Source organism: Pan troglodytes, chromosome 20 (assembly GCF_028858775.2).
Source record: "Pan troglodytes isolate AG18354 chromosome 20, NHGRI_mPanTro3-v2.0_pri, whole genome shotgun sequence".
In the NCBI taxonomy this organism is placed as follows: domain Eukaryota; kingdom Metazoa; phylum Chordata; class Mammalia; order Primates; family Hominidae; genus Pan; species Pan troglodytes.
This window is the reverse complement of record NC_072418.2, coordinates 39424345-39437859: the sequence shown is the minus strand read 5'-3', so window position 1 is coordinate 39437859 and position 13515 is coordinate 39424345. Positions and strand designations below refer to the sequence as shown.

Genomic DNA, 13515 nt, shown 5'->3' with positions numbered 1-13515 from the left:
GCACTCTAGTCTGGGTGACAAAAGTGAATTTCTGTCTCAAAAAAAAAAAGAAAATAAACCACAATCTAGACTCTAGGGATGCTCGTTGCTACTGGATTAGTCATTATTTCTAGGCCGTTTCAATGGACAGAGTCAGGAATTTGTTTAATATAAACTTCCTACTCTTGCATCTATTTCTGAGATCTAAAGATACAGGTTCTCAGTGACACAAATATAATGACTCATTTTGTATTACCCCACAATACAAGCACCATAGTCTCTGATACATTTTTTTAATTACACAAGTAATACGTATGTTTATTGTTTCAGGGATCAGTGATGTTCAGTGATGTGTCCATAGACTTCTCTCAGGAGGAGTGGGACTGCCTGGACCCTGTTCAGAGGGACTTATACAGAGATGTGATGTTGGAGAACTACAGCAATCTGGTTTCAATGGGTAAGGGCATCTGTACCAGTGATTCCCAGTTCTCCTCTGGAATGTCTGCTTCTTCCACAGTGAATTTCTCAGCTGCTTTTCAGGTTACTAGCTGAATTTCTGTTCTTTATTACCAAACAAATGGTTTGAGCTGAAATGAAAAGGAAGAGTGGGAAATTGGCAACTCCAGTGGGCTGTGGTTGAAGCTTCATCTTCATCTTTCTTTGGCTGTTCCTGTAGTGGCATCTCTTCCTATGATCATCTAGGGACTGGATCTCCTTTACCCCCAGCATAACCATGTTCCATATCTTTTCTCGTGAGCAGGACTTTACACTCCTAAGCCTCAAGTGATCTCCTTATTGGAACAAGGGAAAGAGCCCTGGATGGTTGGCAGAGAGCTTACAAGAGGCCTGTGTTCAGGTAAGTGAGAAATGTCCGGACAGGAGAAAGTCACGATAGGTCAGAACTCAGCTGGTCAGGGAGGAAACAGCACCTTTGAGATGTTATCCCTGAAGCTCCCATCAAGAAACTAGGCCAGTGGAGAAAATGAAGTCCTTTTAGCATAGTTGTTAAATAACCTGTTTCGCCCTTTTCCTCACTTACCACTATTTCTACTACTCCTCTCCAACCCTCCTCTTAATTTCAAGCAGAAGGTACCTTTTACTTCTCTAAAAAAACCCTATTTTACCCGTATTTTAGATTCAGCTGCTTGCTAGCTTTTTTTACTCTCTCTCTTTTTTTTTCTTTTTTTTAAAGGGTCTGGCTCTGTCACCCAGGCTAGAGTGCAGTGACATGATCATAACTTATTGTAGGCTGAAACTTCTGGGCTTAGGCAGTCTCCCTGCCTCAGCCTTCCAAGTAGCTGGGACCGTAGGCCTGTGTCACCATGCCTGGCTAATTCTTTTTCTTCTTCTTCTGCATTTTTTTTTGAGACGGGTCTCGCTCCGTCGCTCAGGCTGGAGTGCAGGGCGCGATCTTGGTTCACTGCAACCTCTGCCTCCTGGGTTCAGGTGATTCTTCTGCCTCAGCCTCCTGAGTAGCTGGGACTACAGGCGCGTGCCACCATGCCCGGCTAATTTTTGTATTTTTAGTAGAGGTGGGGTTTCACCATATTGGCCAGGCTGTTCTTGAACTCCTGACCTCATGATCCACCCGCCTCAGCCTCCCAAAGTGCTGGGATTACAGGCATGAGCCACCGCGTCCGGCCCCTCGTCTGCATTTTTTAGACTTGTACAGGTGTTTTCTACTACCACTCCCCAAAATAATATAATTGCGTCTGTATACACAGATGTGAATACACACACACAGACACACACACACACCCCCCCCTTGCCCAGGTACTGGTCTTCATTATAGCTGCCTGTCAGTGACCTGTTTTATCAGACTGTCTTCAATGTTTCCTTTATGGAAATTTTTTTAATTTCCTGGTTTGTGTAAGGGAATCTTCCAGGTGCTACAGTTTACTAATTGTGTTACCTTTACAAACTCAAGGTCCAAAAGTGGTGCTAAAATATATACATATATGACTTCCACAAAGTAGAATAGTATAAAAGAGAAATGAGATAAGGAGTTTAGCAGAAAGTCAAAGGCTAACTATGTAGAAGTGGAATTAATCCCTATTGAAGTAGTAGGTGGAGCCTTGGAAGTGACTGCAATCACTATGTATAGAGATATTGTTGGGGCCAAGAAAAAAAAAGGATCTGTGCCTATATTAAAAAGGAAGAGGTGGCAGAGCAGGAGAGATTTGGGATGAAGTAGGAGAACCAGAAGAGTACTTATTGAGCACTACTATGTACCAAGCATTGGTCAAAGGCTGGGACTGTAGTATTCATGAAGGCATTCTAAAGTTCTGCACTTCTGAAGCCTACATTCTAGAGGGTAAGAGAGAAAATGTCTTAGTCCATTTTGTGCTGTTACAACAGAATACCTCACATTGAGTAATTTATAAAGAACAGACATTTATTTTCTCATAGATCTGGAGGCTAAGAATTCTAAGATCAAGGCACTGTCCTCTGATGAGGGCCTTCTTGCATCTTCGTGTGGCAGAAGGCAGTAGGGCAAGAGAGCCAACTCCTTCCATCAAGCCCCTTCATAAGAGCACCCAAACCCATTCTTGAGGGATGGGTCCTTGAAGCCCGATCATCTCTTAAAGGCCTCACCTCTTCGTTTTTGGAAATTTTTTTTTTTTTTTTTTTTTTGAGACAGGGTCTCACTCTGTCACCCAGGCTGGAGTGCAGCGGCACAATCATGGCTCACCACAGCCTCAACCTCCCGGGCTCAGGTGATCCTCCCACCTCAGCCTCCCGAGTAGCTGGGCTCACAGGCACACGTCACCACGCCCAGCTAATTTTTCTATTTTTTGTAGAGACAGGGTTTTGCCATGTTGCGCAGGCTGGTCTCTAACTCCTGGGTTCAAGCGATCCACCCACCTTGGCCTCCCAAAGTGCTAGGATTAAAGGCTTGAGCCACTGTGTCTGGCCCCCACCTCTTAATACTATCACATTGGCAACAGCTGAATTTTGAAGGAGAGACATTCAAACCATAGCAGAAGATAAACATGAATGTCCACTATATATGTATAAAACAATATTAGCATGACATTAATATTATATAATATATAAATATATTTTTAGAATTATATATCACTTATATTTATCTACATGTAATTAATATATTGGTATAGTATAAATATATGTCATATATTAATAATATTTCTATATTATTATATGTCCATGTGTATATGAAATGTCAGGTGGTGGGTGATAGATAAGTGCTATGAAGAGAGGCTAGAGAGGGCCTCTCTGATGAGGTGTTCTTTTAGTGAAGACTTGAAGGAAGTGAGGGAACAGGTAATGTAAATATCTGCTAGGAGAGATTCAGGCAAAGGGAACAGGAAGAACCAAGTACTCGAGTTCAGAGCTTTTTGGCAGCCACCATTGTGGCTGAAATTGAATGAGCAAAGCGGGAATTGTAGAAGAGGAGATCAGGAAAGTAGCAGGCTTATGAGTGTTTGCATGCTGGGTGCAGGTCAGGATAGGAGTTGGATGTACCTGTAGATGATTTTGGGTCTTGTGGACCTTGAATTTTACTCCGAATGAGGTGTGAATCCATTGAATGATTTAGCAGAGTGATATTATCATGTTTGCAAAGGATCATTCTTGCTCTAGGGGTTCCTAACTTTGGATTCCTTTAGGTAGAATTCAGGGAGTCCATGAACTTGGATGAGAAGAAAAAAATACATCTTTTTGTTTTTTTTTCGAGACAGAGTCTCACTCTGTCACCCAGGCTTGAGTGCAGTGGTGTGATCTCAGCTCACTGTAGCCTCCACCCCACAGGTTCAAGTATACTTATATAGATATGTGATATATCTTAGACATATATAGATATAGATACTATATGTAGTATCTATATATACTATAAAAGTATACTTATATAGATATATATGGCCAGTCATGTTTTAATATGGAAAATAGCCCAACCATTGTATATTTACCAGCCTTTCCAGTTGATTCTGATCCACATCCATATTTGAGTATCATTGTAGTAACTTATTTGCGTAGTTACCTTCCTCTGCTTCCTGCATTATCTTACTAATTTCTTTGTCTTTCTTGTCCATTTTTTCAGATAACACAGATATCCTTGTGAACCCTGTGTCATTTACCTAGTAGATACTATTCTTACTTTAATTTTTCCATTTCTATTATAAAAGTTTAACTTTTCACAAATAGGAAAAAAGAACATTTACCATTTTATTTTCTTTCAGATCTGGAATCAATGTGTGAAACCAAGTTATTATCTCTAAAGAAGGAAGTTTATGAAATAGAATTATGCCAGAGGGAGATAATGGGACTTACAAAGCATGGCCTTGAGTACTCCAGTTTTGGAGATGTTTTGGAATATAGAAGCCACCTTGCAAAACAACTGGGATATCCAAATGGGCATTTTAGTCAAGAAATATTCACTCCTGAATACATGCCCACATTTATTCAACAGACATTCTTTACTCTCCATCAAATAATTAATAATGAAGACAGACCCTATGAATGTAAGAAATGTGGAAAGGCCTTTAGTCAGAACTCACAATTTATTCAACATCAGAGAATTCATATTGGTGAAAAATCTTATGAATGTAAAGAGTGTGGGAAATTCTTTAGTTGTGGTTCACATGTTACTCGGCATCTGAAAATTCATACTGGCGAAAAACCCTTTGAATGTAAGGAATGTGGAAAGGCCTTCAGTTGTAGCTCATACCTTTCTCAACATCAGAGAATCCATACCGGTAAGAAACCCTATGAATGTAAGGAATGTGGGAAGGCCTTTAGTTATTGCTCAAATCTTATTGACCATCAGCGAATTCACACTGGTGAAAAACCTTATGAATGTAAAGTATGCGGGAAAGCCTTTACTAAGAGCTCACAACTTTTTCAGCATGCGCGAATTCATACAGGTGAGAAACCCTATGAATGTAAGGAATGTGGCAAAGCCTTTACCCAGAGCTCAAAGCTTGTTCAACATCAGAGAATTCATACTGGTGAGAAACCCTATGAGTGCAAGGAATGTGGCAAAGCCTTTAGTAGTGGCTCAGCACTTACTAATCATCAGAGAATTCACACTGGTGAGAAACCCTATGATTGTAAGGAATGTGGAAAGGCTTTTACTCAGAGCTCACAGCTTCGTCAACATCAGAGAATTCACGCTGGTGAGAAACCCTTTGAATGTCTTGAATGTGGGAAGGCCTTTACTCAGAACTCACAACTTTTCCAGCATCAGAGAATTCATACAGATGAAAAACCATATGAATGTAATGAATGTGGAAAGGCCTTTAATAAATGCTCAAACCTTACTCGACATCTGAGAATTCACACTGGTGAAAAGCCCTATAACTGTAAGGAATGTGGGAAGGCTTTTAGTAGTGGCTCGGATCTCATTCGTCATCAGGGAATTCATACTAATGAATAATAAAAATTAAAGCCCCTGTCACCTTCCTCATATTTTAAACCAAAAATCATGTCTCTTAGTTACCCTCTTCCATAGTTTAAAACTTTGTATTTAAATTTTGTATCCAAATGTATTTCATTCCAGGTTATAAATTAGGAGTCTAAAGTGACATTCCCTCTCTCCCCCAGTCATATACTGATGCCAGCTGTTCTATAATTCTTTCGTTCATTGTTTTGTTCTACTTTCTTGGTGACGCATTATACTCATGTTTATATTTGCTTGTGTTTTTAGAGCTATCTTTTCTGATCTGTGTATTTGTGTTTGCACCAGTATCACACTGTTTGAATTGTGTGACCTTTAATATTTTTAAATTCCTTGTGGAGGTTTAACTTTGTTTTTGAAGTTAGTGTTAGTCTTTTTGTTTTATTTTATTATTATTATTATTATATATGTTTTTTGAGACGGAGTTTCACTCTGTTGCCCAGGCTGGAGTGCAGTGGCGCAATCTCAGCTCGCTGCAACCTCCACCTCCCGGCTTCAAGCAATTCTCCTGCCTCAGACTCCTGAGTAGCTGGGATCACAGGCGTGTGCCACCACACCCTGCTAATTTTCTATTTTTAGTAGAGACAGGGTTTCTCCATGTTGGTCAGGATAGTCTTGAACTCCTGACCTCAGGTGATCCACCTGCCTCAGCCTCCCAAAGTGCTGGGATTACAGGCATGAGTGATTGCACCTGGCTTTATTTTTTGTTGAGACGGAGTTTTGCTCTTGTTGCCTAGGCTGGAGTGCAATGGTGCAATCTCGGCTCGTCACAACCTTTGCCTCCCAGGTTCAAGTGGTTCTTCTGCCTCAGCCTTTTGAGTAGTTGGGATTACAGGCATGTGCCACAACACCCGGCTAATTTTTTGTATTTTTAGTAGAGACGGAGTTTCACCATGTTAGCCAGGATGGTCTCAATCTCCCGACTTCAGGTGATCCACCCGCCTCGGCCTCCGAAAGTGCTGGGATTACAGGCGTGAGCCACTGCGGCCGGCTTTTTTATTTTACAAATGTACATTTTTAATTGTTAAGCCAAAATCACAAAGCAAAAAATTACAAACTAAAAAGCCAAAATTAATTGTAATCATACTTATAGATGGCTGCTCTCAATTTGGTAGAGAAAATCGTGCTATACTTTGCTTTTTTAAGAAAGTGTAATTATGATATGCATGCCATACCCTTAACTGCTTTTATCATGCCAAAGATTTCATGAGTGCCATTTCAGTAAATATAGATTTTTATTATTTTCATGACATATTTAATGACTTTAAAATGACTATTCCCATTATGGTTGCCTCTAAATTTTTGCAGCTATAAAAGCTGACCTCGGCTGGGCACAGTGGCTCATGCCTGTAATCCCAGCACTTTGGGAGGCCGAGGTGGGCGGATCATAAGGTCTGAAGATTAAGGCCATCCTGGCTAACAGTGAAACCCCGTCTCTACTTAGCTGGGCGTGGTGGCATGTACCTGTAATCCCAGCTACTCGGGAGGCTGAGACAGGAGAATTGCTTGAACCTGGGAGGCGGAGGTTGCAGTGAGCTGAGATGGTGCCTCTGCACTCCAGCCTGGGGGACAGAGTGAGATTCCGTCTCAAAAAAACACAAAAACTGCTGACCTCATTGGATGCTTATTTTTACTTTTAAAACGTTTATTTTAATTGCTAAAATTATCCACATTTTCTCCTTGTGAGCTGTTTTGTTCCTTTACATCAATCCTAATCCCAATGCCATACTAGAAAGTAACACTGTTATGAAAGTGTTATTTATCAATCCAGATATTAATTTTGTTTTGTTTTGTTTTGTTTTTGAGACGGAGTTTCACTCTGTTGCCCAGGCTGAAGTGCAGTGGCACAATCTGTTCACCACAACTGCTGCCTCCCGGGTTCAAGCGATTCTCCTGCCTCAGCCTTCCTAGTATCTGAGACTACAGGCGCACGCCACCATGCCTGGCTAATTTTTGTAGTTTTAGTAGAGACAGGGTTTCACTATGTTGGCCAGGCTGGTCTTGAACTCTTGACCTTGTGATCCACCCGCCTCGGCCTCCCAAAGTTCGGGGATTACAGGTGTGAGCCACTGTGCCCGGTCAATTATTTTTTCTTATAGCTATTAGTGGTGTTTTTGTTTTTTGAGACAGAGTCTCGCTCTGTTGCCCAGGCTGGAGGGCAGTGGTGCAATCTTGGCTCACTGCAACCTCCGCCTCCCGAGTTCAAGTGAGTCTTCCGCCTCAGCCTCCTGAGTAGCTGGGACTACAGGCGCGCGCCACCATGCCCAGCTAATTTTTGTATTATTAGTAGAGATGGGGTTTCACCATATTGGCCAGGCTGCTCTCGAACTCCTGACCTCGTGATCCTCCTGCCTTGGCTTCCCAAAGTGCTGGGATTATAGGTGTGAGCCACCGCCCCTGGCTGTTAGTGGTATTTTAAAAAATTATGTCTAGGCATCTATAATAAGGCTGTATGTATTGGATTGCTGTGAGAGTCAATGAATTAATAAATGCAAAGTACCTCAAACTGTTATCACATAATACAGGTTTAGTAAAAGTTTTCCACTATTATCAGTGATATACTCATTATCATAAGTATCTTCATTAGGATTTATGGAAAGGATTTTAACCATGTTGTTTACCTTTGGCAAATTTGTAATTCATGGTGGAAAAAGAGAAACACTTGTAATGAGTATAACGAAGCCTTTCCCTATCATTATTATTCAGTGTGGAATTTTAAAAGGAAGAGAAAAAGTATGTGTGCATAGTCTTTGTTCAGACTTCATCTTTTATGCTACATAAAGAATACCAGTCTGAGGCTGGGTGCGGTGGCTCACACCTGTAATCCTAGCACTTTGGGAGGCCAAGGTGGGTGGATCACTTGAGGTCAGGAGTTCGAGACCAGCCTGGCCAACATGGTGAAACCCCATCTCTACTAAAAATACAAAAAAAAAAAAAAAATAGCCAGGCATGGTGTTGCATGCCTGTAATCCTAGCTACTCAAGAGGCTGAGGTGGGAGGATTGCTTGAACCTGGGAGTTGGAGGTTATAGTGAGCTGAGATTGCGCCACTGCACGCTCCAGACTGGGTGACAGAGCGAGACTCTGTCTTACAAAATAAAAAATAAAAGGTTACCAATCTGAAACCCTGAAAATATGATGAGTAGTAGAAAGCACAGCTGTCAAAAAAGCAGGAAGAGATTATAAAATTTTTTCTAATATTTCCCCCCAAAATGCAGAAAACATACTGGCAACATTATTTGACCAGAAGAAGCCGTACAATAGGATAACCATCAAATATCTGATTATTAATTCAGTATTCCCTCTTAATTAACATGGGTTAAGGAATAAATCCCTAATATATACATTATTTAAATGTACATGAAAATGAAAACAATTGAAAAACCTGGGAGTGGCAGTAAAAGTTGTATTGGAAGTTTTATAACCTAATATTTGTGCATATATTGTAATACTAGGAAGAAAAAATAGAACCCAAGGAACTAAAACAAGCTGAAAGGAATTGTGGGAGGAAGGAGGTAGTATTATTTTAAAAGGCAGAAATAATTGAAAGAAAAAAACTGGATCTGAATCCAAAATTGATATTTGATGGAAGAGAAAAAAAAGGAGACAAAGTTTAGTGATTCCAGAGGTGAAATAAGGATGACAAATAAACAATATTGTATATGAGAAATTGAAATGGCTATATATTTAAACTTAAAAGAACTGTGTCATTTGGGGTAACGAAAATGTGGCATGGGTAAAGGTTGTACAATTTTGTTTATATACTACAGGTCACTCAACTATACAGTTTAAAAGGGTGAATATTATGCTGTGTGAATTTGATCTCAATTTAAAAACTTAAGGCTGGGTGCAGTGGCTCATGCCTGTAATTCCAGCACTTTGGGAGGCTGAGGTAGGAGAATGGCTTGAGGCCAGGAGTTCAAGACCAGTCTAGGTAACAATGAGATCCCCCTCCCCTCATCTCTACAGAAAAAAAAAAAAAATTAAAACAACAAACTTAAAAGTTGGTATTATAGACATTTTTATAATATATCTGAAAATCTGGAAAAAGTCTATGATTTTTAATAAGTTGACGACATCAGAATTAACTGGAGGTGTAAAATCTTAATAGACCTCCCTCCAGAATAAACTTATTTAAAAAAATAAGACTGGCCAGGCATGGTGGCTCACGCCTGTAATCTCAGCATTCTGTGAGGCCGAGGCGGGTGGATCACCTGAGGTCGGGGATTTGAGACCAGCCTGACCAACATGGAGAAACCCTGTCTCTACTAAAAATACAAAAAATTAGCTGGGCGTGGTGGCTCATGCCTGTAATCCCGGCTACTCAGGAGGCTGAGGCAGGAGAAAGGCTTGAACCCGGGAGGCAGAGATTGCGGTGAGCGGGGATCATGCCATTGCACTCCAGCCTGGGCAACAAGAGTGAAACTCTCTCAAAAATAAATAAGTGAAATAAAATTTTTCTTAAAATATATTTTAAATGTCAAATTGCTACACTAAAAAAGACACCAAGGTAGAGATTTTTATAGGTGAAATCTATGAAGTGTCTTAGGAAACTCTTCTAGGACATAGACTGAGATAGCAAATTATCTATTTTTTAAATTTGTCATAATCCTGATGTTACAACCTACTAGAATAACCCAAAACAATTTGTCCAGAATCAGTTATGAAAATACAGCATTATAAATTAGCAAATCAAATCTAGTAACCCATTGAAAATAAATATTTGTCACATTCTGAATTTAGGAAAAAACAATTCTGATAAATCAAATTTTCTACTTTCTGAAACTTGAAAATCAAATTGATTTAGATAAGATTGTATTTCTTAGTGTCTGAACTCAGGAACCAAATAGATGTGGATAGCATGGGATTTTTGGAATACAAGATAAGATAATTCACATGGGATTGCAAAAGTTCAAATAACTAAAGTTCTGTCAATGAAAATATATGCTGTAACCTCAACATCTTCTAGATGAACCCTTTTTTCTAGCAGTATTTGACAGGATGGGATATATTTTATAAATAAACTTGGACTATTATCCTATCTGCTGCAGTATCACTGTTCATTCATTTATGCCCTTTACTTCCTACTTGAAGGGTCTTTAAACATAGCCAACATATCCAATCATTGCTGTGCATTTTGGATGAGGGTGGATTGCGGGGCTGCATTCAAAGCCATCCTGGGCCACATGCAGCCTATGGGGCGTGGGTTGGATGAGCTTGATGTACCACGTTTTCTTTATCCAGTCTACCATTGATGGGCACCTGGGTTGATTCCATATCATTGCTATTGTGAATAGTGCTGCGATCAACATACAAGTGCATTTGTCTTTTTGGTAGAATGATTTCTTTTCTTTTGGGTAGATACACAGTAATGGGATTGCTGGGTCAAATGGTAGCTCTGTTTTAAGTTCTCTGAGAAATCTCCAGGCTGCTTTTCACACTGGCTGGACTATTTTATGCTCTCACCAACAGTGTATAAGCATTCTCTTTTCTCCGCAGCCTCACCAGCATCAGTTGTTTTTTGACTTTTTGTTTGAGATAGAGTCTTGCTGTGTCACCCAGGCTGGAGTGCAGTGGCATGATCTTGGCTAACTGCAACCTCCGCCTGTTGGGCTCAAACAATTCTCCCACTTTGGCGTCCCAAGTACCTGGGATTACAGGTGCATGCCACCACACCTACCTAATTTTTGTATTTTTTGTACAGATGGGGTTTCACCATGTTGCCTAGGCTGGTCTCAAACTCCTGGGTTCAAGCAATCCCCTACCTTGGCCTCCCAAACTGCTAGGATTACAGGAGTGAGCCACGGCACCCAGCTTATATTTGTGTATACGTTAAATTGTATATGTTATTTTATGTATGTGTATATATTAAGTTGTAGATTCACATATATAATTATATACACATATATTACATTATATACCCATATATTTGTTTACTCGTGCAATTTGTCCCAGCAGAAGTAAAAACTCATATAAGTAAAATAATATTTACAGGCCAGGCGTGGTGGCTCACATCTGTAATCCCAGCACTTTGGGAGGCTGAGGCGGGAGGATCACCTGAAGTCAGGAGTTTGAGACCAGTCTGGCCAACATGGTGAAACCCCGTCTCTACTAAAAATACAAAAATTAGCCAGGTGTGGTGGCGCATGCTTGTAATCCCAGCTACTCGGGAGGCTAAGGCAGGAGAATCGCTTGAACCTGGGAGGCAGGGTTTGCAGTAAGCCAAGATCACACCATTGCACTCCAGCCTGGGGTACAAGAGTGAAACTCCATCTCAAAAAAAAAAAAAAAAGTATTATTTTTGGTGCAAAAGTACTTTAACATCTTAAATGCTCATATAATGGAAGATACTTTAACTCTTAGAAAGAATGAGTTAGCTCCTTATCTACTCTAAAGGTATCCTAATATCTTTGTACCTGAAGTGGTATCTGATTTAAATTGTTATATTAAAAAAGGAAAATGCTTAATAATAATAATAAAAGAAACTTTATATAGTAGCCCTCCCTTATCTGCAGGAGATGTGTTCTAAGACCCGCAGAGGATGTATGAAACCGTGGATAGTATGACCCAATTGCTGTCGATCAGAACACATTTCTGTTTATGTTTTCCAAGCACAAATTTAATGTTTTTTTTTTTAATCTTAACTAAGCACTTATCACACACGTGGCTGTATTTTTTAGAGCTTGGGGTTCAACAAACAAGACTAGCAGAAATTTCTTTTCCTCCTTACACTTTCACAGCTAGAAGATTTGTTCTTACCATAGATCTTAGCAACCTCAGCACACGACTTATTTTCCTTATTCAGTCAAGAATTTTCACATTTTCACTTAAAGAGAACACTTCAGGGCTCCTCTTCTGCATATCTGAATTGACAGCATCACTACTCTTGCATTTTAGGGCTATCATTAGGTACAATTAGCGTCACTTAAACACAAGCGCTGTGATACTGCGGCAGTCAATCTGATAACCAAGTTGGCTACTCACCGACTAAGGGTAGCGCATACAGCATGCATCTGCTGAACAAAGGGGTGTTCATATCCTAGGCAGAACAAAGCAGGACAGTGAGATATTTCATCACGCTCCTCAGAACAGCCCACAGTTTAAAGCTTATGAATTGTTTCTTTCGGGAATCTTGCATTTAATATTTTCAGACCACAATTTACTGTGGGTAACCGAAACTGTGGGAAGTAGAACCATGAATAAAGGGGGAACTACTGTATATGCTTCTGTATGTTTGTAAATACATGAATCGTGGAGAACATAATGGGAAGATGCTCATCATCTTGTTAACTCGTTATTTCAAGAGTGGAACTGGAGGGGGAATACTGCCTTTCCTTTATATTTATTTGTAATATTTCATTTTCATTATGAACATGTGTTATTTTAGTGTTTTTAAATATTAATAAAGACAGGGAAAAACACGTAATTTAAATTCAAGCTGAAATCTTCAAGGCAATCATATATAATTAAACAGAGCAAATAAAACATTCTAAATCCTTGAAGGGAAAGGGGAAAAGAAAGCACAATGTAAAAACCAAGTGAGTCTAAAAGCAACAATATATCATAATGCCTAAGTTCGTGGGACCAATTCCAATCCAGTCCAAGGAAGCAGAGACTGGCGACCAACATTCCCTTTCAGGCCCCTGCAGGGTCAAGAGCATGCTCCTGGAATAGACTGAGAAACTAGAGCAGGCTAAGTGAGGTGCCAGGAATAAAGACACCGCCTGACTGACACATTCTCCACTCTCCCTACACCCGCTCCTCTCACCAGCGCTTCCATCAGGCTCCAATTCCGCCCTCTTCCCAAGAGCCTCAGATTGAAACCTTGCAAGGAAGACACCGATTCTCAAAGTCACAGGCTTGGTAATCTGAGCGGCAAAGGTGAATGATCTCGTGCTCCCCCTAATCCCCACTACTCCCCTCGCCACTGCTGCCTAGCACCAGCCCCTCCACCATAATTTGAACTGTCCTCCCAGGACTTGGAGGCGGGTCGACCCAAGCACTTCTTACTGGCCAACATGGAGCAAACCTCCCCTCTCTTGCACATCCATTGGCTAAAAGATCTGTCTACTTAAGTCTGACTGCCACCTTCCCTTCTTTCTTTGTTGCCTGGATAGGACT

The 13515-nt window shown here is 40.4% G+C and overlaps 1 protein-coding gene and 1 long non-coding RNA gene across 19 annotated transcripts in view; one reads left to right on the top strand and one right to left on the bottom strand.

Moving 5' to 3' along the window:
- ZNF383 (zinc finger protein 383) overlaps nt 1-10435 on the top strand; it is a 27668-nt gene extending 17233 nt beyond the window's left edge. For 10 of the 18 annotated variants that reach the window (XM_003953471.6, XM_009435416.5, XM_063801532.1 and 7 more), the window contains 3 exons: nt 310-436; nt 740-835; nt 4179-10435. In XM_003953471.6, coding sequence (XP_003953520.1) covers nt 310-436; nt 740-835; nt 4179-5374 — 1419 coding nt within the window. In that variant the 3' untranslated portion in view covers nt 5375-10435. Of the gene's footprint in view, nt 1-309; nt 437-736; nt 836-4178 lie in introns of all 18 variants that reach the window. The other 8 variants (XM_063801524.1, XM_063801529.1, XM_063801527.1 and 5 more) reach the window with 1 other exon arrangement.
- Nucleotides 215-13515, bottom strand: LOC112206379 (uncharacterized). Its single transcript, XR_002940651.3, has 3 exons — nt 13163-13515; nt 12379-12433; nt 215-944 (listed from the first exon to the last, which is right to left on the bottom strand). It is a non-coding gene; the product is annotated as an uncharacterized LOC112206379 (long non-coding RNA).